Source organism: Myripristis murdjan, chromosome 4, assembly GCF_902150065.1.
Source record: "Myripristis murdjan chromosome 4, fMyrMur1.1, whole genome shotgun sequence".
Classification (NCBI taxonomy): domain Eukaryota; kingdom Metazoa; phylum Chordata; class Actinopteri; order Holocentriformes; family Holocentridae; genus Myripristis; species Myripristis murdjan.
In genome coordinates this window covers 34,106,265-34,129,372 of record NC_043983.1, presented here as the reverse complement: position 1 = coordinate 34,129,372, position 23,108 = coordinate 34,106,265, and the positions used below count along the sequence as shown (strand labels likewise).

Below are 23,108 nucleotides of genomic sequence, written 5' to 3'. Positions count from 1 at the left end.
AAGTGCAGAGTGTACTTGCAAGCACATTCAAGAATACTCGTATTGTGCTCGAACAGCTTTTTTTTTTTTTTTTTTTTTGTTTCAGTCCTTATGTAACTCAAACCATAGAGAAGAGGGCGCCTCCCCACTTCAGAAATCAGTGTTTCCTGGGCGCTTTGCCAATCAGCACCGCGGAGTAAACCACAGAGCGAGATGGTGCCGCAGATGGAGGCGGTGATACAGATAACTGGCTGCTGACTGGGGTTTCTCTCTGCTGTAATACAGAGAACTGAGAGTCAGCTCCCCTGAGAGTGCAGTGTGAAAGCTGCCTTGGCAAGATTTTGAATATTTGTGTGTGTGTGCGCGCGCGTGTGTGTGTGCGTGTTGCTATCCGCATGGGTGTGTTTGTGTACGCTCAGGCCTGTGTGTACACATGCGTCTGAGTGTGTGTGGTGTTATGCCACCAAGGTGATAAGTCATCTGTGTTGTTGTTGTCATCAGCAGCTCTGACAGCATTGTGTTAGGTGGGTGTTAAATGTGTCAGAAGACATACTGGTTACTGCTGCTCACACTGGAGTCTGGGGAACCTTCCAGCTTCTCCTCTTCTTCTTCTTTTTCTTTTTCTTTTTGCCACAGAGGTAGTGAGCAGACCATGAGTAGGATGAACTCCTCAACATGTTCTCTGGACTCTGTGCCCATAATAATCAGGCCCAAATTGACCTTTTCTGTCCAAGGCACTGGGGAGAAAATGCTCGCCACTCAGTCCCAAGACCGTCTCAGACCAAACCATTTCTTTGAGGAATTTCAGTCTTGTTTTCCTGGTTTTCACCTCCTTGAACAGCACAGGTCAGGGTCGTGTGTGATACGCTGATGGCAGCTGATTCAGAACCAGAATCACAAATATTTTATTGATCCCTGAGGGGAAATTGGGTAAAGCCCTTCTCTCTTGATGCTCCGTTTAAAACTGCCTTTGACACCTGTGACCGCAATGATGAATGAAATGACTTTTAGTTTTAATTAAGTGTTATTTAATAATATATCTGTCTTCAACCAGGGAGGAAACTATAGAGTGGAGTTTCTAATTCTCGTCCATTTTATTTTGGCATCCTAAGGCAGTGTAAACACGGTGTCACCCACCAATACTGCAAGTTAATGTGTTCTTAAGCCCCTCACAAACTGGCTGTCAAAACGTTATGGTGTTACTCTTATCTGTTGGGAAATGTTGTTATTTTTTGTGGAAGGCCACGCCCGATTTGACCGAAAAGTGACTTGGGTTTCCTGTGGCCTGTGACACATCTGGTTTTTTGATGGCTTGCTGTCACAACCCGATGACATCACTTGTGTACACCCCAGCAACACCCACCAAGTCACTTATTTGTCCGTAGAAATATCAGTCATTCATTTTTTGAGGAAGAGAGGAAAGCAGGAGGAGGAGAGAGAGAAGTATGAAGGCACTTTCAGAGCAAAACATTCACATGCGTGATTTCAAACAAAATGAGGTTGTTCAACCCCTCGCCACCATTTTTCATCTGACGCCATTTGACTCATGCCTTCCAAGGCCTGATGGACGTGTGAGGAAACATACAGTATGTTTAGTGAATTTGGATGACATCATCTTCTATTCAGGTTTTTCCGAACTTCACTGAAGTTTCTGGGCCGTGTTGCTGGAGTAGAAGGTGACGCTGAGAAGACGAAGGTGGTACAGGACTTTCCTGTCCAGCAAAACATTCAGGAGCTTCAGAGGTTTCTTGGGATGGCTGGAAGGTACCATCGCTTCACGCCCCGGGTCTCTCAATGCCCTTAAATGTAAAGTTTATTTGGACTCACGCTTGTCAGGAAGCCTTTTAGACCCTGAAGCAACATCTGGTTTCTCCACCGATCCTCGGTCATCCTGATTTCAACCTACCATTCGTAGTTAACACCGACGCAGGAGCAGGAATGTCTCGCCGTTGTCTGGGCGTTGGAGAAATGGAGAGACTTACAGTGGTGATGGACCATTCGTCTCTTTGATCCATTGTGAAGTTATGAGCCTTTTTGTGGTATGCCACGCCCACTACCACGCCCCCTTTTGGCCAACGGGTGAGAAAAGTTACACACTGATTTATAATCCCAGTGGGAAGCAATGAACCAGGGAGTTGTGATTTACAGTGAGTCGGTTATTACAGCAAAATAAGGCTCGACGGGGGGATTCGAGACCCACTTTGAACCAAATGTTCGTTTAAATTAATATTACTGCAGCTTTTTTTTCAAGCTTCTACCAAAGCTGCCGATAGCATAAACACGTCTGCAGCTGTCATGCGTGGTTACACTGAAGCAGAACTGTAACCATGGAAACGTGTGAGGAACATCTGGAGCTGACATCCACAGAGACACCGAGGCACAAGTCTAACTGTGGTTGTATACTGTATGAACAGGTTATTTAAATATTATTGATACTGCAACACGGCCAAGTGCAGTATCCAAATCACAGCAGCTGGTCAAATGTGTGACTGTAAAATTTTTGTAATTAAAGTGCCAGTGGGATGCAAGTTGTATTTTCCAGATTTAAGAAAACATATTTGCTTGTTCCCGGCAAAAATCACTCAAAACTCCCACATCAGAATAGTTTCTCATAGTTTTTTTTTTTTTTTTTTTTAGTAAAAGAGCAGTGGATCCGGCATTGGTCAACAGAGACAGAGCAAAAGTCTGTCCTCTTCACTTTCAGTCAGAAATATTTAATAACAGCATTTTGGTACAGACACCTTCATTAGGTTGTTTTTTAAAAAATTAAAATAACCCCAAAAATAACCAGAGGAAGGTGTCTGAACTGAAACTACTGTTAGGAAAGAACTCCAGGTGAATTATAATATAGACTCACATCTAATCAGACATATGATATTTAAAAAAAAAATCATATTGCGATTAATTTTACAGATATTGCGATGTGATTCAAGATTTTAGTTGGAGTTGTAATTTGTGTGATCAGAAATAAACGACTTCATAATGCCTGTACGGGCCAATCAGAGTGGAGTATTCAGCGTAATAAGAAACAACAGGAACGTGCTGAGCGGTGCTGCAGTCTGCTGGCGTCTCTCCTCGCATGTTAAACACTCAGAGAGGTTAATTAGGTTGCTATGTCGATTGGCTGGACCGCCGCGGGCTCCGAGCACTCAAAACTCGCCGTAAATATTATTTATAATGGTAACCTTGCAAGTGGAAAATGTGGCCCTTGAGGCAACGGAGGGTATAGAGCGGTTCAGACAGAGCAAAACACCAGAACCATATGGAGACAGAAACTACAAATCATCACGACAGGCAGCGAAAAACAGCGAGAAGCATGCTGGCAAATTAAAGACGTGATAATAATGTGGGGTTTAAAGATCAAAAATGAAAGCATGCACACAAACACAGAAAAATAACGTTAGATGCAAGAAGCTAGGAGATGTTCGATGAAGATACGAGACGTGAGATTCTAGAAATAAGCCGAATACTAACTGAAGTGTGCAGACCAGTCGTACGTTCATGTGAGGATGAAGCGACGCTGCGGCAGCCAGAAATCAACCAAACAAACCAAACAAACCAAACAAACCAAACAAACCAAACCGCACCGAGATGCCGGGAAATGCTCGGTGTTGTCGTGTCGGTCGTTCCTCCCAGCCAGCTTCCACATGGCGACGTAACAAAACGCCGGCTGGGCGGATGGAGGTCGGTGGAATGGCCTGAAGTGCCCATATTCAGCGTCATATTCATATTCTCATATTCTCATTTCTTGTAATATTCATGTGTGAACACTGAAAAGGGAACATTACAACCAAGAGCACAGAGAAGTCCAATGTGCTTAAAGCTAAAATTACAGAGACTGGTGATTTATTTTGCTTGTAATTGGATGGTGTGAAAATAAATGAACCAAATACAAACGTGAGACCAGGGCCGGGCAATATGTTGATATTATACTGATATATTGTGATATAAGACTAAATATTGAGATATTGAGATTTTGGATATTATAATATCTGGCATACTTGGTGTCTTTTCTTTTCTGTGTGCTGTTATTTACCTCTACCTGCTTGTTCATTAAATCCATATTACTAATTATTGTTTTTGAAAAACCTCACTGTGCAAATATTTTTTAAAAGCATTAATACCAGTAGTCATCTTTTATATCTCCGCAATACGCATATCAAGGTACTCAGTCTAAAATATTAGTGATATTTGATTTTGTCCATACCCTACATGTGACCAAAATGTTTCAGCTACAGATAAAAACCAAAGGAAGCATCTTCAGTTGTTTCTGTTGTCAGCCTTTGGAGGGATCAGGAGCTTCATAACTCATCAGATGTGTAGAATGACCGTTTCCTTGCTTTAACTTGTTATTCTTAATTGTAAGTCAGAGCTTTTATAATAAATTCAAGGCACATCATAGTTTTTTTTTTTTTATGAATAAAAGGCTTTTATTTTAGACAGCAGAGCATAAAAAAGCCCAAATGCATTTAGATTTGATTGAGAATAAATGGTTAACACAAGGAAATGATCATAACCCAATCCTCGGTGCGACTACAAGCTTAGAAAACTTCCACCTTTTTTTTTTTTACTTGTCTTGTTCTTGCAGCCTCTGGACTTTGAGAAGGGCGGGGTGGTGACGCTGAGGGTGTCCGCCGAGAACGAAGTCCCCCTGGTGGGCTCGGGCGCCTCCTGGCTCTCCGTCCCGGTGGAGCTTACGGTGGGCGACGTGGACGAGGGTCCCGAGTTCAGCCCCCCCAACAAGGTGATCAGGGTGAAGGAGAACGTCCCCATCGGGCATGTGCTGGGCGTTTACACCGCACTGGACCCGGAGACCAAGAGCAGCAAGGGCATCAAGTATGACACACACACTCATGCACAATCTCTCACACACACTTCGTTTTGAAAATCCTCCCGCAAATCAAAATGACAAGCCTGTAATCCTTTGAGACTGAGCCAGAGATTAGGAGCTCAAAATAAAATTGAACTTAAAATCTATTTCTAGGAGGAAAAATGCAGAAAATGTCCTTTTCAGTGAAGAGGGACATTTACAGTGGAAAAACACTCCTGTTTTACCCTCAATTTTCCATTATTATATTATGTTATTTGTTGTTTGCTTTTAGTGCGTTTGTTTCCTGCCAGTAAAGCAACTTTTGAACCCCAAAAAATGACTTGCTCATAGACACAAAGGCAGTTTTATTAGGGCAAAGACAGAAGCAGTGAACAAAAACACTCAGTAGAGCTCATATCTCTGCCGACATGAGGCTGTTGTCAAGATATGGCAAATCCAAATGTTGGATATTCACCAAAAGTTAATCACACCCACCCCAGCACCCTCCCTTTGGCCATGACCAGCCCCTTTTCCACAGAGTTTTATGCAAATCCGTTAATAAATTTTGAGATATGCCTCTAACTAACAAACAAAACCTGCAGAAACCACCGTCCGGCTCTGTCGGCGGAGGTGATGCGGCCGTAGTTTTCATTCCACACCGTCACCAAAGCGGTTCTCATTGTCAAGCGACTTCACTTGAAGCATCGCCGGTGTGAGTTTGACCCAGACTGACCTTGTGTTCGTGTCAGTGTTGGGACAAAACGCCGGCGCTTGGTGAAAATCTGAAATTATTGAAAAGCCTCTTTTACCTGAAGCCTCTTTTCCTTCGCTAGACACAGTTTAATAAGTGTGTGTGTGTGTGTGTGTGTGTGTGTGTGTGTGTGCAGGTATTACAAGGTGTCTGACCCTGGCTCCTGGGTGAGTGTGGCCGAGGCTACAGGAGAGCTGACGGCGGCCAGCACCATCGACCTGGAGTCTCCTCTGGTCACCGACGCCAAGTACAACCTCACCGTCAAGGCCATCGACTCCAGTGAGTTTTGACTTGATGAAGTTTGTTTGGGCGCCGCGGAAACTGAAATAAATAAATAAATAACGCTGGATAGGAGAGCGTGTAACTGTGGTGGAATAAGAGGAAAAAAAAAAACTACAACTGATCCAAACTTAGACGAAAGCTATTGTGATGTATTCATTAGAGTTCTTTTTTATTTTGGGAAAGTGTGTTTCTCCCATTTTATGTGCTTCAAGACTTGGGTTGCAAAATTTTCAAAGTTGGAAACTTTCCATGGGAATTAATGGGAATATATGGGAATTAACATGAATTTACAGGAATAATCTGGAAATTTGCAAAATTTAAGGTTAGCCTTTAAGTGGGAACTTAATGTAGTTGAAGAAAAACCATCTTGCAGCATAATCCTGATTAAAACAACCAGGTTTAATGCAAGTTCAGTTGAATTTCTGCCCTGCACTGCGTTCCTCAAACCCACGCACACATCATTTCTAGAGTCCTGCACACGGCAGCAGGACGACTGAGGCCACACGACTCGACCTACATTTTAGCCCACAGACGAGCTCCAGGCAAGAAAGTTTTGATGATATGATTTGGGTAAATATATTTGACCAACGGTATTAAAGTTTAACTGGAAAAAATAAGTCAAAATGTGTTTATAAGAGGCATGGTGCCAGCTAGCTCCACTGTGATGCTGGTTCTTCTGCCTTCTGCTCGCCAGTTTTCATACAAATACAGTTTTCATACAAGAATGTAGGTTATAGTTTGTTTTAGCTGCTGACTGAGGAGTGTTCATCTATTTTATTGAGCCTATTTCTATCCATTTATCCACCATCAATCGTGAAGGACTGATAAAAAAATCTACTCAAAATAAGTCAAAGTCAAAAATGTCATTAGTTTGCACGCATGTCTTCTTATGACAAAACAAAATACCCTAATCAGGACACATAACTGCACTAATCAAAGTGCAAAAGTCCAGGTTGAAGTGGTTGAGGGTTCAAATCTGCAGGTGCTGAGGCTGTAAAGCAGCTCCTGTCAATCCAGCCGCTGAAGCCTCAAATCAGTCAGCACAGGATGTCTGCAGTGTGTGTTTCACATTTTTTAGAGGCAGAATCACCACGCCGCCAGCACACACACACACACACACACACACACACACACACACCCAGCCTTGTGTCTGATATAGCCCCTGGCAGTCTGTGGCTTGATCTTTGCACTCCATTATAACGATGAAACCTAATTAGGCGTCAGACAGGCGCAGGTGTGGTCGCCGCCACACCCGACTGATTCCCAAGTCCGGCGTCGTCGCTTTGCCGCTGCTGACCTCACGCCGGGGTTTCGGCTCTGGCTGCAAAGTGTAAATGTTCCAGCGAGTTGAATTTTTAGTGGAAAAGCGAAAGACTTTGCTGCAGAAACCTCATCAAAGAGTAACGTTCGTCTGGGATTCTGTGTGAAGTTGGCCCGTTTCCCGACACATACGGCACTTTGTTCTGCGCTTTCATCTGTTCATTCATCAGTAAGTGCAGCCTGAATGTGCAATTATAACCCCGGCATGAATGAGATACACGCAGCGGAGGAAGCATGCGCGGGATAAGCGTGTGTGGAGAACATTGCTTTGATTTCATTGACTTTTGTGTTATTTTTTTTTTTTTTTGTTTTGCAGCAGAGTCTGTGTTGCAGGCCTGTTGTCGGAGCGATTTGCTAACTGCAGTTGAAATCGGTCGTCCCGTGCATTTCAGTTTTTGGTGTCTTGTAATCCGGCTGTGAGTGCGTCTGCGTTCTTGCTGTTGTTACACAGTGAAGCTTATTACTGAAATCCTTCGTGGTTCCTCTGGAGGCTCTGTCTCTGATCAGCCCAAGGAGCTGATAACGTTTTGTAAGCCGCGGCACGCTTTATCAGTAATTCATTACTCGTTAAAGGTGTGTCAGCTCATAAATGTACTCTCTCTCTTTGTGTGTGTGTGTGTGTGTGTGTGTGTGTGTGTCAGATCTGTCTGGCTGTCTGTGTTTGTCCCTGAGCAAACCCAGCCGCGGATATTTGATCTTGATGTGAAAGTGCAGGAAAATGTGCAGAGCGAGGCGTTCCTGCGGTGCAGCGACGCAGCCGCCGCCTCAGCTGTCACAAATAAAATGTCGAGTCAGAGAAACTCGTTTTCTTCTTTTTCTTCTTCTTCTTCTTCTTCTTCTTCTTCTTCTTCTTCTTCTTCTTCTTCTTCAGCAGCACAACAACAACCACCTGTCTGTGGGCTGCTTTCACATGCCGTGATTATGATTATTATTAGTGCAGAAACAAGTAGTCAATTAATCAATTAGTCACTTGACAGAAAATTTAGAAATTATAATTTAGTAATCAAACGGATTTAGTCATTTATCAAGTAAAAATGCCAAAGATTTGCCGGTTGAAGCTTCACTGAGATGCTCTGGTTGTCGTCCTTTTCTCCATTTATAAAGTCATTAAATTAATACTTTGACAGTTTGAAGACATCACTTTGAGAATTTAGTTGTTTTTTTTTTTTTTTTGATCATCATCTAAATGTCAAACAGCCAGCAGAACAAATTCATTATACAGTAAGAGTAATGAGGCTGGCATGAGAAAAACAGGATTAATAAGAAAAAACTCGTCATGGTAAAAACAGTAAGGACTTGTAGACAGCATTATCATGACGGTAGCCAACTGACAGCAAATTAAAGGAAAAAAACATTAATGGAGGTCATACCATCTGTCAACAATGACTCATCATTTACTGCTCTTCATCGGCACAAATAATGCAAAAGAAACTTTCCGCCTCCATTCTTCTCCTAAAAAAAAGAAAAAAAGTTTAATTTCTAACATTTCATAGACAAAATAATTAATAGTTTGATCAAAACAAATTTATATCAACTAGAAATGGAAATAATCATTTGCAGCCTGATTTATGATCAAATTAATTGGACTACAAAAAGTTTTCTTTAAGTTTTAATAAAATCAGTGATTTCTCAGGAGCCTTTCTGAAGCGAAGAAAGGCTCAAACATCGTGAGGTTGTCGGCTCGGAGAGAATCGTGCGCGCCGCGGTTCAGCTGGCGATGACCAAGCTTCTGTTTTGCACCAAACACTGACCATCTCTGATGTCGACTGTCTCCGAGGACTCAGAGGCTTTTATTCCTGCTTTTATCAAATCTGAGCTGAAACACCAAATAATCCCTCTAATTAAACACAGCCATGCACGCAACTTAGTTCAGGTTAAAGGATAATGTTTTTTTTTTCCTTATCACCTCAAATACCTGTGAAGAGTCTTAATGCTCCAATGCGGACTTTGCTAAGATTTTTACCGATGGAAAAAGCACAGATTTGAAAAAAAAAAAAAAAAAGTGGCCTGTTAGCCTTGGTCCGTTTTCTGCAGGTAATTACAGAAGAAGCTCTGAAACTTTAATCTGTCCCCCCGCCGTCTTCTTCCCAGGTTTGAAATGGGGCGTCGGCACGGTGACGCTGCTGATCGAGGACGTGAACGACAACGTGCCGGTGGTGGTCCCGGGCGGAGAGCTGGTCCTGTGCGAGGAGGAGGAGGGGAGGATGGGGTCTGTGACCGTGCACGCCGAGGACGCCGACCTGCCGCCGTACTCCGCCCCCTTCCACTTCCAGCTGCCCGACGGGACCAAGAAGTGGACGCTGCGAGACGCCAAGAGTGAGTGCATGACCAAAATTCATATTTAAACCCCCCAAAAAACAGAGAAAATTGTGGGTGATTTTTCCAACCTTCTCTTTTTTTTAACTATGAAAGCAAACAGCAAAGTCATAACCAGAAATATGAGATAATGCAGCTCGATAACACATAGGTAATGTAATGAGGAGTATAATTAGTTACTTCCTAGGGAGTAATTAAAGTAATGCATAATTTTTTTTTTTTTTAAAGTAACGAGTAATGTGTAATACATGACTTAAGCTGCAATACAGTTCAGTATGCCATCAGTCTCTGGGGAAGGCAACGTGACAACATGAGGATTTATTTTTCAGAGAGGGAAACTCGGTGCAGTTTCGACACAGAATCCTGTTTCAGGCAAACACAGGTCTGATGAACGCTGACGAGAAACAGTCGGGGCGTGTGCTGCTGAGTTTTGTAAATAAAACGTGTCAGACGGGACGGTCCGGGCTCCAGAGGATTAACATCCGAAACTAAGAGCCAAACAACAGCAAGAAAAATAAAGGTGCTAACTGGAACCAAAAATGGTTCCTCGGATTGATGCCATAGAAGAACCATTTTTAAGAAAGTTATTTGTGGACTCAACTGGTTCAGTTTCAGAATAAAAGCCTCTCTGACCGTTTTAAATCAGATGACTGTGTGCAGGTTGAAAACCAACATGAACATGTTGTTGTCCGGTTCTCCATGTTCCTTGTTCCTTCATTGGGTTCCAGACAAGCTATTAAAAATGTTTTCTGATGGTTTATAGAGCGAGACATTAATCCATTCACTGAGGAAATAATCTGCACATTAATCCACAAGGAAAAGAATTGTTAGCTGCTGCCGCCACCAAATAACTCCAATAAACATGAAGAACCTTTAGCACTTTAAAGAACCACAGAAAGTGTGTGGAGAACCAGCCCCTAAATAAACAGGTTCTTCAGCTGCTGATGGTTCCTTGTAGAACCAAAGGGCGTTTTGTGGAACCATTAAGGACCCGGTGTTTTCTGAGTGTGAGAGTTTAATCCCTCAGCCGACGGCTGTGTGTTCATCTCTAAATTATAAGGTGCAGAACGACGTCGCTGCTCTGTTCTCTGTCGGTTTCTTTGTTCCAGCTCGTTGTCTTCCTGCCACACCTGCTCAGGTGTTTCTGTCTCCTGCTCTGGAATCAGCGGCTGAGGTGCGGTCAGCGACCTGCCGTCCCCTCCGTGTTCAAACGCTAAATTTGTGCCGTTATAATCTCAGAATTTTTTTGTTTTTTTTCTCATAAATTTACGACTTTCATCTTAGAATTTCTCACTTATTTCTTGCAAATTTCTGACTTTATAATCTCAGGATTTTCAAGTTTTTTTCTCATAAATTTTTGAGTTTTTTTCTCAGAATATTACCTCCGCCCCCAATTATTTTTTTCTCCCTACAGTGGCCCTGATACTCCATCGTACATACTTTACTTAAGATACTTTTCTTAAGTAAAGTGGCCCTGATACGCCGTCGTACATGTCACGTTTATCTCTGCTGTAAAATAAATCCTCTGTCTCATTTGTCTGAAATGTCTCAGAAATTAGAACTAAACCCACTGAAAGGTGCATCCTGTTTTCAGAGGCCAGAGAAGTTATTTTGCACATCATTTAAGTTTTTAACCGTCATGTGATCAGTAAATGTGTGTTATCTGGAAGCTGAAGGCAGTCCGGGCCGTCTGTGTGGCCTGAAGTCTTAAAGGGGCAAAGAGACGCGAGGCTCAGGCGTCTATAAACACATCGCTCTCCTGAGAGGACAGAGCGGCGGCAGCGGAAATGGCAGCGCCGCCGAGGTCCAGCGAGTCAGAGCGCGACGGGTCAGAGCCGGCCTCTCAGGACCAAATGTCACCGCAAATGTCAGGACCGGCAGAGGAAATGTCACCGTCCGACGTTTAGCGGCGCTTTTAATCCATCTGTGGAATCAGTTCCTCTGACCGCAGGGCGCCCTGAGGCCAGCAGCCTCTGCACTGACCACACACACACACACACACACACACACACACACACAAATATTTGTCTGACCGCGCCTATGAGAACCTTCCATTCAGCTGAACCCTCCACATTACATAAGCCCTTAGTTTTTTTTGTTGTGGCTTCTCATGTTATGCATGTTGTTTTTTATCATGTGCAATAACCCTGACACCACATGCCTAACCATAACTCTCACTCTGAAGCTTCACTCACAGCTTGAGTCAAATAAATGTCCAGAAGTCATATTCATTTGCTCATTTATTCAGTTCACCAAACTGTGATGGACGGTTGGAGGAGCTGGAAGCCGTTTTTATCCGCGGTCGCTGTAACATGGGCAGTGTATGATCATATGTTGCAGGGAATTTCATATTTGTCGAGCTGATGAAATCCCATCTTGCATCCAAATAGAGCTCAGAATTTTTGTAGATTTTGAGTTTGTGCATTACAAGATTGAACAAACTGAATTTGTCCTTAAAAAGACCAAACAGAGCATTAATTTTCTCTGTCGTCTGAGGTCTTGGTACGACGGCGTATTCGTGCCGCTATAGGGAGAAAAAAATAACGGAGAGGGGGGTAATAATCCAAGAAACCACAAATTTATGAGAAAAAAATTGAAAATACTGAGATTATAAATAGAAAAACTGGGAAATCGAGGTTTTTCTTCTACCATGGGATTTAGTAAGAAGAAAATTTTGGTGATTGTAGCCTGGAATCACAACATTATCATATTAATATTCAATATTAGTCGTTAGTAGTTTTTTCTCATCTCATGACACATTCACTTGCACTCAGACAGCAGAGTTTCAGTCTGCCGACCAGTGACAACTTTTGCTTTTTTTTAAAATAGTGGGTGGGGGGCACATCTCATTTAACTGTAGATCCTGTAGAGCTGAAGGAAGATGATTCACTCTCATTGGAGTGAAAATGGCTGCAGTGGGCCTTTTTTCTGCCTGGTGGCGTCTCTGTGGCAGCGGCGAGTTGTGACCCGACAGTCTGACAGTAAAAATGTCACTTCAGTTTGTTGGGAAGATGAGTGGACGGTGAAAAACAGCAGCGCTAATGTTCGCTGAGGCGCCTCCTCTTCCTCTGGAGTGATCAGACTCAGGAGCCGCCGAGTTTCAGCAGCGTCTCACTCGCCTCGCTGACCTCCAGGTGACCTCCAGGTGACCTCTGGGTGACCTCTGTCGTTGCGTCTCACCAGGAGCTGAGGGGAAGTCAACAAGAGGAACTGAAACATGAAACACAACTTTTCTCGTTGCCATGGCGAATCGTTGGTCATCAGATTACGCTCCGTATATAATCTCTTACTGGAATAAGAGACTCAGACTAATCTGCCAAGTTTTTAATCACAAATATGATAAAGAAAGTCTCCTTTAAAATTATACTTAAGCGCAATTAATTAGGATCAGTGCACATATTTTTACATAATACACTTTTTTCCCTAATTTCTAATGTACATATTTTTATATTTTTATATTCCCTTTCTAGTTCTTATAATTTCACTTATGTTTCTATAATTTTTTTCTGCAAAGATTTAAAAAGGATAGAAATATTTACAAGTTTTTTTTTTTTTTTTCATTTGGCATGATATACGTATTTTTGTAAATCAAAATATTTTCTTTTTTCTCTTTATGCTTTTAACAAGTACCGTGTTGCTTCTCTCCTTATACCACCAATAAAACAAATCATTATTATATAATGAATCTCATTATATTATGAGTTAAATTCCATATTTTTACTCCAGTAGAGGTTTCATTCAGAGTTTGTGCGCTGTGGTCTGGGTGGTGAAGACGAGAAGAGTCGGGCTTCCCTTCATCGTGTCACTGGGTGTTTTCTTTTTTCTTTCTTTTTTTTTTTTTTTTTGGTTCCCTTCACAACAGAGAATGCAGTGACATTTAGTTTCCATGCAAACAGCTGAACGGCTTTTGTGTATCAAGCCTAAACTAATAAACTAATCCTGATGTTGAGTTCAACTCTCAACCCAAGTCTCACACACAAGACACACACACACACACACACACACACACACACACACACAGCTGTGCAGGCGCGCCTCTTCTTCGGACTCTATCCTCCATTCCCTTTTTGTGTTTCACCCTAAAACTTTCTCTTGGTTCCTCACAGCTCTTCATCGCTGGACTCGCAGTTTGACCTGAAATATTTAGCGAGCTCTGACCCAAAACTGAAAAATAAAAAAAGAAACTCTCTGAAAAAGGCCCTGAACTGCACTCGAGGCCTGTGTGAAACAGCTGAGCCGGGAGTTTAGTTTTCTGTCCATGCAGGATCATGTGACTTATTTGGAGAGAGATGCTTGGAAAAGGAGGATAATCCTGAAGCAATTTTTTTGTTTTGTTTGTTTCATGATTTTATTGTGACCCGTGTGGTGATCATCAGTATGTCATCATGAGAAAATCCCCGTGTGTGTCCTGCTTCCGTCCTCAGATACGTCGGTGGTGCTGCAGCAGGCGGTGGACATGGCCCGGGGCGTCTACGACGTGCCCATCCTCATCTCGGACCTGCAGAACCACGGCGACGTCCAGGTGGTGAGGGTGCGAGTGTGTCGCTGCCTCGGGGGCGAGTGTGTGTCGGCACGCAGCTCCGTCAGCTTCGGGGTGTGGGGCGTCCTGGCCATGCTGCTGGCCCTCGCCGTGCTGCTGCTGCTCTGTGAGTCCACACACACACACACACACACACACACACACACACACACACACACTCATTTTTAATATGTTTACTGGTGGATGAGAAAATGTTGGCTCTGCAGTTTTATTTCCACCGAACGCTGAGGCTCACAAGATGCAAAGAACAAAAAAACAAAAAAAGTGAAATGAGAGGAGCGGTTATTATCGTTGAAGAAAAATTAATTACTGTCAGAAAATTAATGAAATAATGAAAACTAGGTGTGACATTCATTAACGAAAGTAAAAATAAAAATGAGGCTTTCCCAAAAACAAAAAACAAACCAATAATTGACTGGAACTGTATTATTTGTTTACTAACTAACTTACAGAGAAAATGTCTTTTTAGTTTTCTTCTCTGTCAGTTTATTTGGTTGTTTTTTTTTTTTTTTGTAATATTTCGAGTTTTTTTTTTAGGTTTTACTAAACAATATTTTTTCTGGCCTTGACCTTTGAATCTGGCCCCTGACAAATGTTACCAAAAAAAAAAAAAAAAAAGACTAAATCTATCACTGAAATGAATAAAAACTAATCTAAAATTAAGCATTTTCCAAAAAAAAAAAATGAAACTAATTAAAACTAAACTAAAAGAAAACAATTGAAAACAAAAAGTCAAGACAAAATAATAGTAAATCACTAAAATTTAAAATAAAAATAATCTAATTAAAAACATGTAACTGTCTGTAACTGTTTAGGATCACACACCCACAACAAAAAATATTAATCTGATCGGCCCAGCAGTGATGGAGATTAGCTGCAGACACACACACACACACACACACACGACCAAATGAAAAATCAGCATCGATAATCTGTGAAAATAATCCCAGGCCAGACGCTCGGTGATGAGAACGTCACGGCGATGAAATTCAGACCATGTTACAGTTTAAAGTGAAACCAAACCGAGATTATTTTTTGAGCTCGCACTGACATCTGCTGGTTAAACTCTGGAACTGCGGCCTGCTGCCGGCTGATCGTGGTTGCCATGGTAATGCAGGTTAGTTGTGGATCAGCTGACAGTGACGACAATAAATCAATACGCTGCAAAGAGAGGAAATCAGTTTTTACCAGCGTTCAGTCTCATCTTCAGGGTTCAAATCTGGTTTTCTCTGTGGATAATCTGAGATAATCCCACTTGTTTGCAGTGCAGTTTCTCTCAGTTCATCTCAATCCCACAGGTTTTGGTTTTGTTTTTTCTCTGGTTATGATGAACAAGATTTTAGTGCTAAATCTGATTGGCTTGTTAGAGTGTATTTTGTTTTGTTTGTCGTTTAGCATTTTAATCTGCAGCGTCGTCGCCATGGAGACGCTCTGCCTCACCTTCCTCTCCTCCTCTCCTCTTCCCCTCCTCTTATCTCCTCGTCTCCTCCTCCTCCTCTCTTCCTCTTGTCCTCCTGTTCTCTTGTCCTCTCTTCCCCGTCCCTTTGTCCTCTAATCCTCCCATCCTCTCGTCTTCCTCTCCTCCTCCTGTCCTCCCCTCCTCCTCCTCTCCTCTCCTCCTCCCCTCCTCCTACTCTCCTCTCCTCCTCTCCTTCTCTCCTCCTCTCGTCTCCTCCTCTCCTCCTCCTCTCCTCCTCTCGTTCTCCTGTCCTCCCCTCCTCTCCTCCTCCTCCTGTCCTCCTCTCCTCCTCCTCCCTTTGTCCTCTCCTCCCCTCCTCCCCTTCCACCTCCTCTCCACCTGTCCTCCTCCTCTCCTCTCCTCCCCTCTTCTTCCTGTCATTTCCTCCTCCTCTCCCCTCCTCCTCCGCCTTTCCTCCCCTCCTTTCCTCCTCCTCTCCCCTCCTCCCCTCCTTTCCTCCTCCTCTCCCCTCCTCCTCCCCTCCTCTCCTCCTCTTGTCCTCTCGTCCTCTCATCTTCCTCTCCTCCTCCTCCCCTCCTCCTCTCCTCTCCTCCTCCAGGTGTGCTGTTTGTGTTTGCCTGCACCACCAAGGCGGAGAAGCTCTACCTGGATGAGTCGAGCGGTGGGATGCTGCTGAAGTCCAACACGGAGGCGCCGGGGGAGGAAGTGGTAAGCTCCGCCTCCTGCTGTCGCTCCTCACGGCGCTGCGTCGTTCAGGAGGAGGAGACTTGGATGTTTTGTTTTGTTTTGTTTTGTTTTGTGTTTGGCTCTGGAAAATTACAAACATTCATCATTTTACACTCAACTGAGAAAAAAAAAGTGGAATGAGCATCAAAATGATCTGAGTCAGGCCACTGATGAGAACCACGCAGACTCAGCCATTAAAATGTCATCCTCATTCCATGTTTTTTTTTGTTTTGTTTTTTTTGTCATTTGAGTCTAAACGGTCCTCACCTCAGTTGACCCTTTAGCAATTTTACATACTGCACCTTTAACACAACTTCTGCAAGATGGAGGATAATATTCTGAGAAAAAAATCTGATTTTCTGAGATTAAAGTCATAAATATACAAAAAAAACCTCAACAAACATTTTTTTTTTCACTTTTTTTGTAAATTTGTGACAGTAAAATCTCACAATTTGAGTTTTTTTTCTTATAAATTTGAGTTTTTTTCTCATAAATTTACAACTTTAATTTTGGAATTTCTGAGTTTTTTCTTGCAAATTTGTGACTTTATAAGAAGTATTTTTAGGAGCGCCACAAAAAAAAAAAAAAAAAAAAAAAATCTCTGCTGTAACGAGTCTCCTCTCATCTTCATCGCTCAAATCTTGTTCCCAGAATTTTATTGAATCAAGTGTCTTCTTTTTGAATCTTGTTCTGTCTGGTTTCAGCAGGTTGTCTCATTTCCTTGTTTGAAGAAAAACGAGATTTGAGCTCTGAAGATGAAACTAAATGTTTTGTTGAGATGTTTTTTCCGTTCATGTGTAAACCAGCTGTTCTGTTGTTTCCCGTCAGAAATCGGCCACTCTGCTCATGGTGCCCGGCGGCGGCGGCGGCGGCGACGTGGACGGTTTGGACGGCTCCGTGAAAGGGGCGGGGCTTCTGGAGCAGAAAGCCAGCACGGCGGTGGGCGGGGCCGGGGCCGGTCTGCAGACGATGACTCGGCAGAACATGTACCAGTCCAACCGCCGGGACTTCACCATGACTCAGGGCCAGAGCGGCTTCTACACCACCGGGCATTATGGGAACGCCAAGTACACTGACTCGCTGTATTACAAGCAGAGCCACCTGTCTGCCATGCACACCTGGGAGACCAACGGGCTCTACCTGGACAAGGTGCGCCGCCTCAGATTACACCGGGGATTAGATAGATAGATAGATAGATTTACTTTATTGATCCCAAACTGGGAAATTCCCACGTTACAGCAGCATCAATAAAAAAACATAAAATAAAATTAAGAAGTATATACAATAAACTAACCTAAGAATATGAGATGTGAAATGTGAAATATACCTTTGGTAATAATAAGTATGAAATATGAAATATATTTTATACTTACACTGAGTTACATTGTTTACACTGAGTTCCCTTTAATCTAGTTTAAAGAGGTGGTTTTGTATTTTAAAAATTCAGAAGCAAAGATCAGGAGAGTTTTCGTGCTAAAATGAGTTGAATCTCGATCCCACCTGAATTTTGTTGTCGTCGTGAATTTAAATGCATTTTATGAGTTTTTAGCCTTTTTCCGTCGTCGTCGCAGCGCCTCGGGCTTCAGGCGTCGCACAAACTCCTCCGGCTCATTTGTGCTTTTGTTTATTCAACAAGAGCCGACATTAATATGTTTTTCTCTTATGAACAGAAGAGCTTGGAGGTCATAAAACCAGAACCAGTCCATAAAATGTTTGAAAAACTCATATAAATCCCATTAAAAATCAATCAGAGTAATTACAATCATTATAATATCATCTCTTTTCAAACTGCACAACCATAAAAGTCCTTCATATAAAATTCATTAAAAAAAAAAAAAAAAAAACAGGTCAGTATCAAAAAAAAAAAAAGAAAAAAGATTGCTGATGGTTATTAAAAATTACCTTTTCAAACAGAATGTGTTTGACAGCAGTTAACAGGTCTGGTTGGAACTGGTTTAGAGAAAGTTGCAGGGAACAGGTCGGTTGTGGTTTTGAGTTCTGCAGGTTCGGCTCTGGTTCGTAAAACTGGACCCGCATTGCAAAAACTCAAAATCTTACCAAGATTATTTGTCTTATTTCAAGTCAAAAATGTCTTATTTCTAGTCAAAATATCTCATTACACTTAAAATAAGACATGATCACCTCAGAAGTAACTTGTTTTTGGACAGTTGTCTCTTGTTTCAAGTGAAAATTTGCTTGTTTCATTGGCAAAATTTGTTTCTTGTTTCTAGCTAATTTTCACTTATTTCAAGTGAATTTTCACTTTTTCCACTGGCAAATTTTGCCAATGAAACAAGCAAATTTTCACTTGTTTCAAGAGAATTTTCACTTGAAACAAGTGAAAATTGTCTAAAAACAAGTTTCTTCTGAGGTGATCATGTCTTATTTTAAGTGTAATGAGATATTTTGACTAGAAATAAGACAAATAATCTTGTTAAGATTTTGCGTTTTTGCACTGCGCAAAGACCTGCGGCTTCTCCACAGCGTTCTGCAGCCCGGACGAGGGACGGTCCACAGGTAGAGGAACCAAGACCCGACAAGTTCATGCTGCACGCTCCAGCTTCTTGTGCAAAACCACAGAACTTAACTTTAAATTCTAGAGATCCCAAACATGAAACATGCGCCGCTGATTTTCAGGGAAAAGTGTCTGAATGCTGCACGAGACATGCAGATCTTTTCTATTTGATGGGATTCTGCAGCCATAAAAGTGTCCGAGTGATGGAGCCTGTAACTTTGAAGCTCCTGGAGAAATTTCGGAGAGTTCATGTTGTTAATACACATAAAAAAATAGCGTTAAATGTTTATGTTTTAGAAGACAGTCAAATCCGAGAGTCAGGCTGCCTCCTTGCAGCAGCTCAGACACTGTCGCTGAAAAAAAGCAGGACGGTCTTGACTTTTACATTTAGATAGATACATAGATACTTTATTCATCCCGAAGGAAATTACAGATTAAATAAATAAAAAATAAAGAATAAGATCTAAGTACAGCACACTAGAGATCTAGGTACAAGAGTGTGCAAAAAGCAATGTGCAAAAAAAAAAAAAGAAAAAATTTGTCATCCCTCGTGACGTTTTGGCCCAACAACATTATTTGTCCAACAGTTTTCTGGATTCTGGATTCTTCCGTGTTCACCTGGATCTGGATCAGCAGGATCCATCTAATTCCTGCCTGCGAGGGAGCGGATCGGAGAATGTGTCTCGCTCTGATTCGATTAAAAGTCTGAAACAAACCGGGAACGGACCACAGGGAGGTTCGCCTCTTCTGCAAGACGGCAGCCTTTGATGTGCGAGGGGAAAAAAACAAAATGACTGAAAAGCTGTGCCAACTCATTTTGCGTGCAACACACACACACACACACACACACACACACACACACACACACACACACACACAGAAGCTGGAGGTGCTCAGCTCAAAAGTGAAAGTAAGACGCCAAAGGCTTGCAAACTTGCAAAACATGGAAGGATGAAATTAAATTTAGAAAAAAGAAATGACATTGATGGAAAGTGAGCGTGGCCCGGAGCCGGAGCGAGGGATTCTGTTAGGAAATGAAAGTTTCTTAAAGAGTTGTTTCATATTTCAGGGTGAGCGGCGGGTCAGAAACAGCAGGAAAATGTGAAGTGGAAATCAAAATGAGGGAATCAGTTATGGTTAATCAAATAATGTGGCCATAACGAGGGAGGGATAAAACGGTATTGAGGTAAATTGACTTTTTGCAGCCGTTTTATTTCAGCTCTTTCTTTCTCCTAAAGTGGAGAAATGGTAAAGCTGAAGCTGTGACACATTATGATGGTGATTATGACGCTGTGCTTCACTCCCTCCTCCTCCCCCCTGTCCTGCAGAAACTGGAGTATTTCGGCGGCGCGGCGGACGAGCGCTACGCCGACGACGTCCTGCGCGTGTACGGCTACGAGGGCGAGGGCTCGGCGGCCGGCTCGGTGGGCTGCTGCAGCGAGCTGGGCGACCAAGACAACCTGGACTTCCTGGACTCCCTGGGGTCAAAGTTCAAAACACTGGCACACATCTGCATGGACGCGAAGGAGGAGAAGTGACGGACGAGGGCAGGGAGGAGCGAACGCCCCGATGTTTGTGCCTCCTCCCGGGTTTCGGATCAGTTTGAGCCGCACTGGAAACAGGGCAGGATGTCTTTCAAGGTGGTACCTACTGTAACTTCACTTCCTCCTGTAAAAAAGTGAGGAAACGCTCCTTTTCTTTCTCTCCCGACTCGCTGATGGATGTGAAATTCCCTGCTAAATGTGTGTCAGGAGCTCTAACGCTGCAGAGCTGCAGGCATCGTGGAGAGGAACATCGACCACCAGCTGCCTTCTCACTGCCTTTACGCTTCAGAAAAACAAAAATCTGACTTTTAACCAAAGGTGTGGTCATGTTTGCAGTTTTTCTTGACTTTTTTGTGCTTTATTTAGAATCACACTGGCCAATTACAAGCAACCCGGGGCTTGTAAACTAAAGTCACATGACTCACAAGTTGCTCATTTATCCAACAGCCTGTCGTCTTTTGGTGGAGTTGCTGAGGAGGTTTTAGGGCCAAAATAAATTCACTTTCACTCCCATGAAGAAGCTGCTCAGTCCAGGCTGTGGCCAGGCTGTGCTTCACTTTATCGAGTTTAAAATAAATTTTAAAAGTCGCTCTGTGAGCTCGTTCTGCAGTGGAGGGTTATCTTCTGTCATATCAAGTGTTATGCTCCTCCTGTCCAGCAGGGGGCGGTGCTCACTGTGTGATCATGGGCTGCAGAGAGGTGGTGCTCTGTGTGTGTGCAGTGTCTGTCCAAACGGTAATCACAACGCTGATTAATATTTTGCTCACAGATTAAAATTTAGCAGAGAAACTAGAAGAAGCAGAGAAGAGAGGAGAGTGTTCAGCTGCATTATCAGGAGTGGAAAAGATCATTATTTTGTAATTTGTTGTCCTGTTTGTGACACAGGGCTGCTCTTTTCATGGCCGTGCAAATTAGTAAAAAAAAAAAACAACAAAAAAAATCAGTCTCCATGCACCCGTTCAGAGAGCCATGAAAAGATCAGCTCTGCGCCTCGAGGTGTTAAAAGTTGTTTTTTATAAATTCTGCCTTTGTACATTTATTTCTGGGCTTTAATGTGAAAAAGTGTGTTCGAGTGTTTCTTTGAGTTTGATTTGGGTGTGAGGCATTAAAATGAAATTCAGCAGATAAAATTCAACGAGGCAAATACAGATTTGGTTCAGTCCCGTGTGTTTGGCGATGGCTGCTTATGATTAATGAACTAACCTTTGGTAAAAACCTGTAATTTGATTTTTCTTTTTTTTTTTTTTTTTTTTTTTTTTTGCAGCAGGAATGTTTAGTTGGCAGCGAGGTTTGCATGACTCAACACAAACTGTTTTTATTTTAATATTAGGGTTACTGAAATTTGGTCCAAAAAGGAAGAGAAAACACTAAAAACTGTAAATACGATGTAAAAATTTGGTGCCGACACACTGTAAAAAGTGAAAATATCAGAATTGATGGTTTATAGATTTGTACTTATATATTTTTGGATATGGAATAAATTTAGAGAAATAGCCAAAGGGATCAGGAGCAGGCGGAGTGGCTCCTTCTGAAAACCTGAGCAGGTGGGCGGCAAACTGACGATTTATTGCTGTGGTTCAATTTGTAAAATAAAAAAAAAAAAAAAAAAAAAAAAACTTGTCGGACATTTCTTGCTCTCCTTGCAAAAAAATAAATAAATAAAATTTTTAAGAATAAATAAAAACTAAACTAAACCGGTCTGAAGACTTTTAAGTTTATGGTGATTTTTCTTTTCTTTTTTTTTTTTTTGGTGTTTATTTTTACTTTATTGAACAGTCGCTGATGTTCATCATCGTCATGGAAACAGGAAAATACAACAGGTGAGAGCCCGCTCCAATGATAATACCCCCAATTTGTGTGTTTCTGTTTATCCAAATCCATAACAATAATAATAATGATAATGATAATAAAAAATTAAAAGGCATACAAATACATGACTGTAATTGTTATTAATTTAGGAGATAAGAATTCAACAGGATCTGAATTGAAATGTTTATTTGTTTTTTTATTTGATCATTCTTATTCTTAGTGTTTGTAGGGAAAAAATGGAGCTGCGGGGGGTGATATGCAGAGAAAAAAAATCTGAGTTTCTGAGATTAAAGTTGCATATTTACAAGGAAAAAAAATCATACATTTATGAGAAAAAGTAGAAGTAGAAGTACTGTTCCTCTGCTGGTATCTGACTGCAGTAGAAGTAGAAGTACTGTTCCTCTGCTGGTATGTGACTGCAGTAGAAGTAGAAGTACTGTTCCTCTGCTGGTATGTGACTGCAGTAGAAGTAGAAGTAGTGCAGTAAAAATCTCCTGCAATAAAAGTTCAAAGTGTCTCATTTCAAATGTCCTGGCAGTAAAAGTGACTGAGCTCCTTTTTCCAAACAGTAACTGTGTTAGCTGGGATCTTTTCCATGCAGTTAGAAAAGGAGGAGAGAACACGCTGCACACTGCATGCTTTTAAAGGGGCATTACGCTCAACTGAAGTGAGGACCCTGTAGACTCAACTGAGACATGTGGAGTAAACACATCATGCGATGGTTGAGTCTACATGGTTCTTTGGTTTTTCATGGTGCAGCTTTTATTGTGAAATTTGGGAAATGACAAAAAGTAGAAACAAGAAAGTAGAAGCAGGTTCCTTTTCTTGTCTTTGCTGACTGGGCTTTTATTGTGAAAGGTTCCTCAATCTGTCACTGCCCTTTTGAAAAAAATCATGTGAAATAAACCACATGTGGTTTTCGAAAACATGTGATGTACATCCACATGTGATTTAAGAATTTCACGTGATTTTCATTTTGGTTTGTCCACATGCGGTCTGGCACTTCACATGTGAAAAAACAAAATGAAAAACACATGTTCAAAAACCACATGTGGTTTATTTCACATGTGATTTCATGTGATGTGCTGTTTTCACA

At 42.0% G+C, this 23,108-nt stretch overlaps 1 protein-coding gene across 1 annotated transcript in view; it reads left to right on the top strand.

Moving 5' to 3' along the window:
• dsc2l (desmocollin 2 like) overlaps positions 1–21,171 on the top strand; it is a 38,598-nt gene extending 17,427 nt beyond the window's left edge. Inside the window, exons 10-16 of the mRNA XM_030050361.1 lie at positions 4,568–4,815; positions 5,677–5,819; positions 9,234–9,458; positions 13,883–14,104; positions 16,017–16,126; positions 16,973–17,293; positions 19,988–21,171. Coding sequence (XP_029906221.1) covers positions 4,568–4,815; positions 5,677–5,819; positions 9,234–9,458; positions 13,883–14,104; positions 16,017–16,126; positions 16,973–17,293; positions 19,988–20,197 — 1,479 coding nt within the window. The 3' untranslated portion in view covers positions 20,198–21,171. The remainder of the gene's footprint in view (positions 1–4,567; positions 4,816–5,676; positions 5,820–9,233; positions 9,459–13,882; positions 14,105–16,016; positions 16,127–16,972; positions 17,294–19,987) is intronic.
• The last annotated feature ends 1,937 nt before the right edge of the window (positions 21,172–23,108 follow it).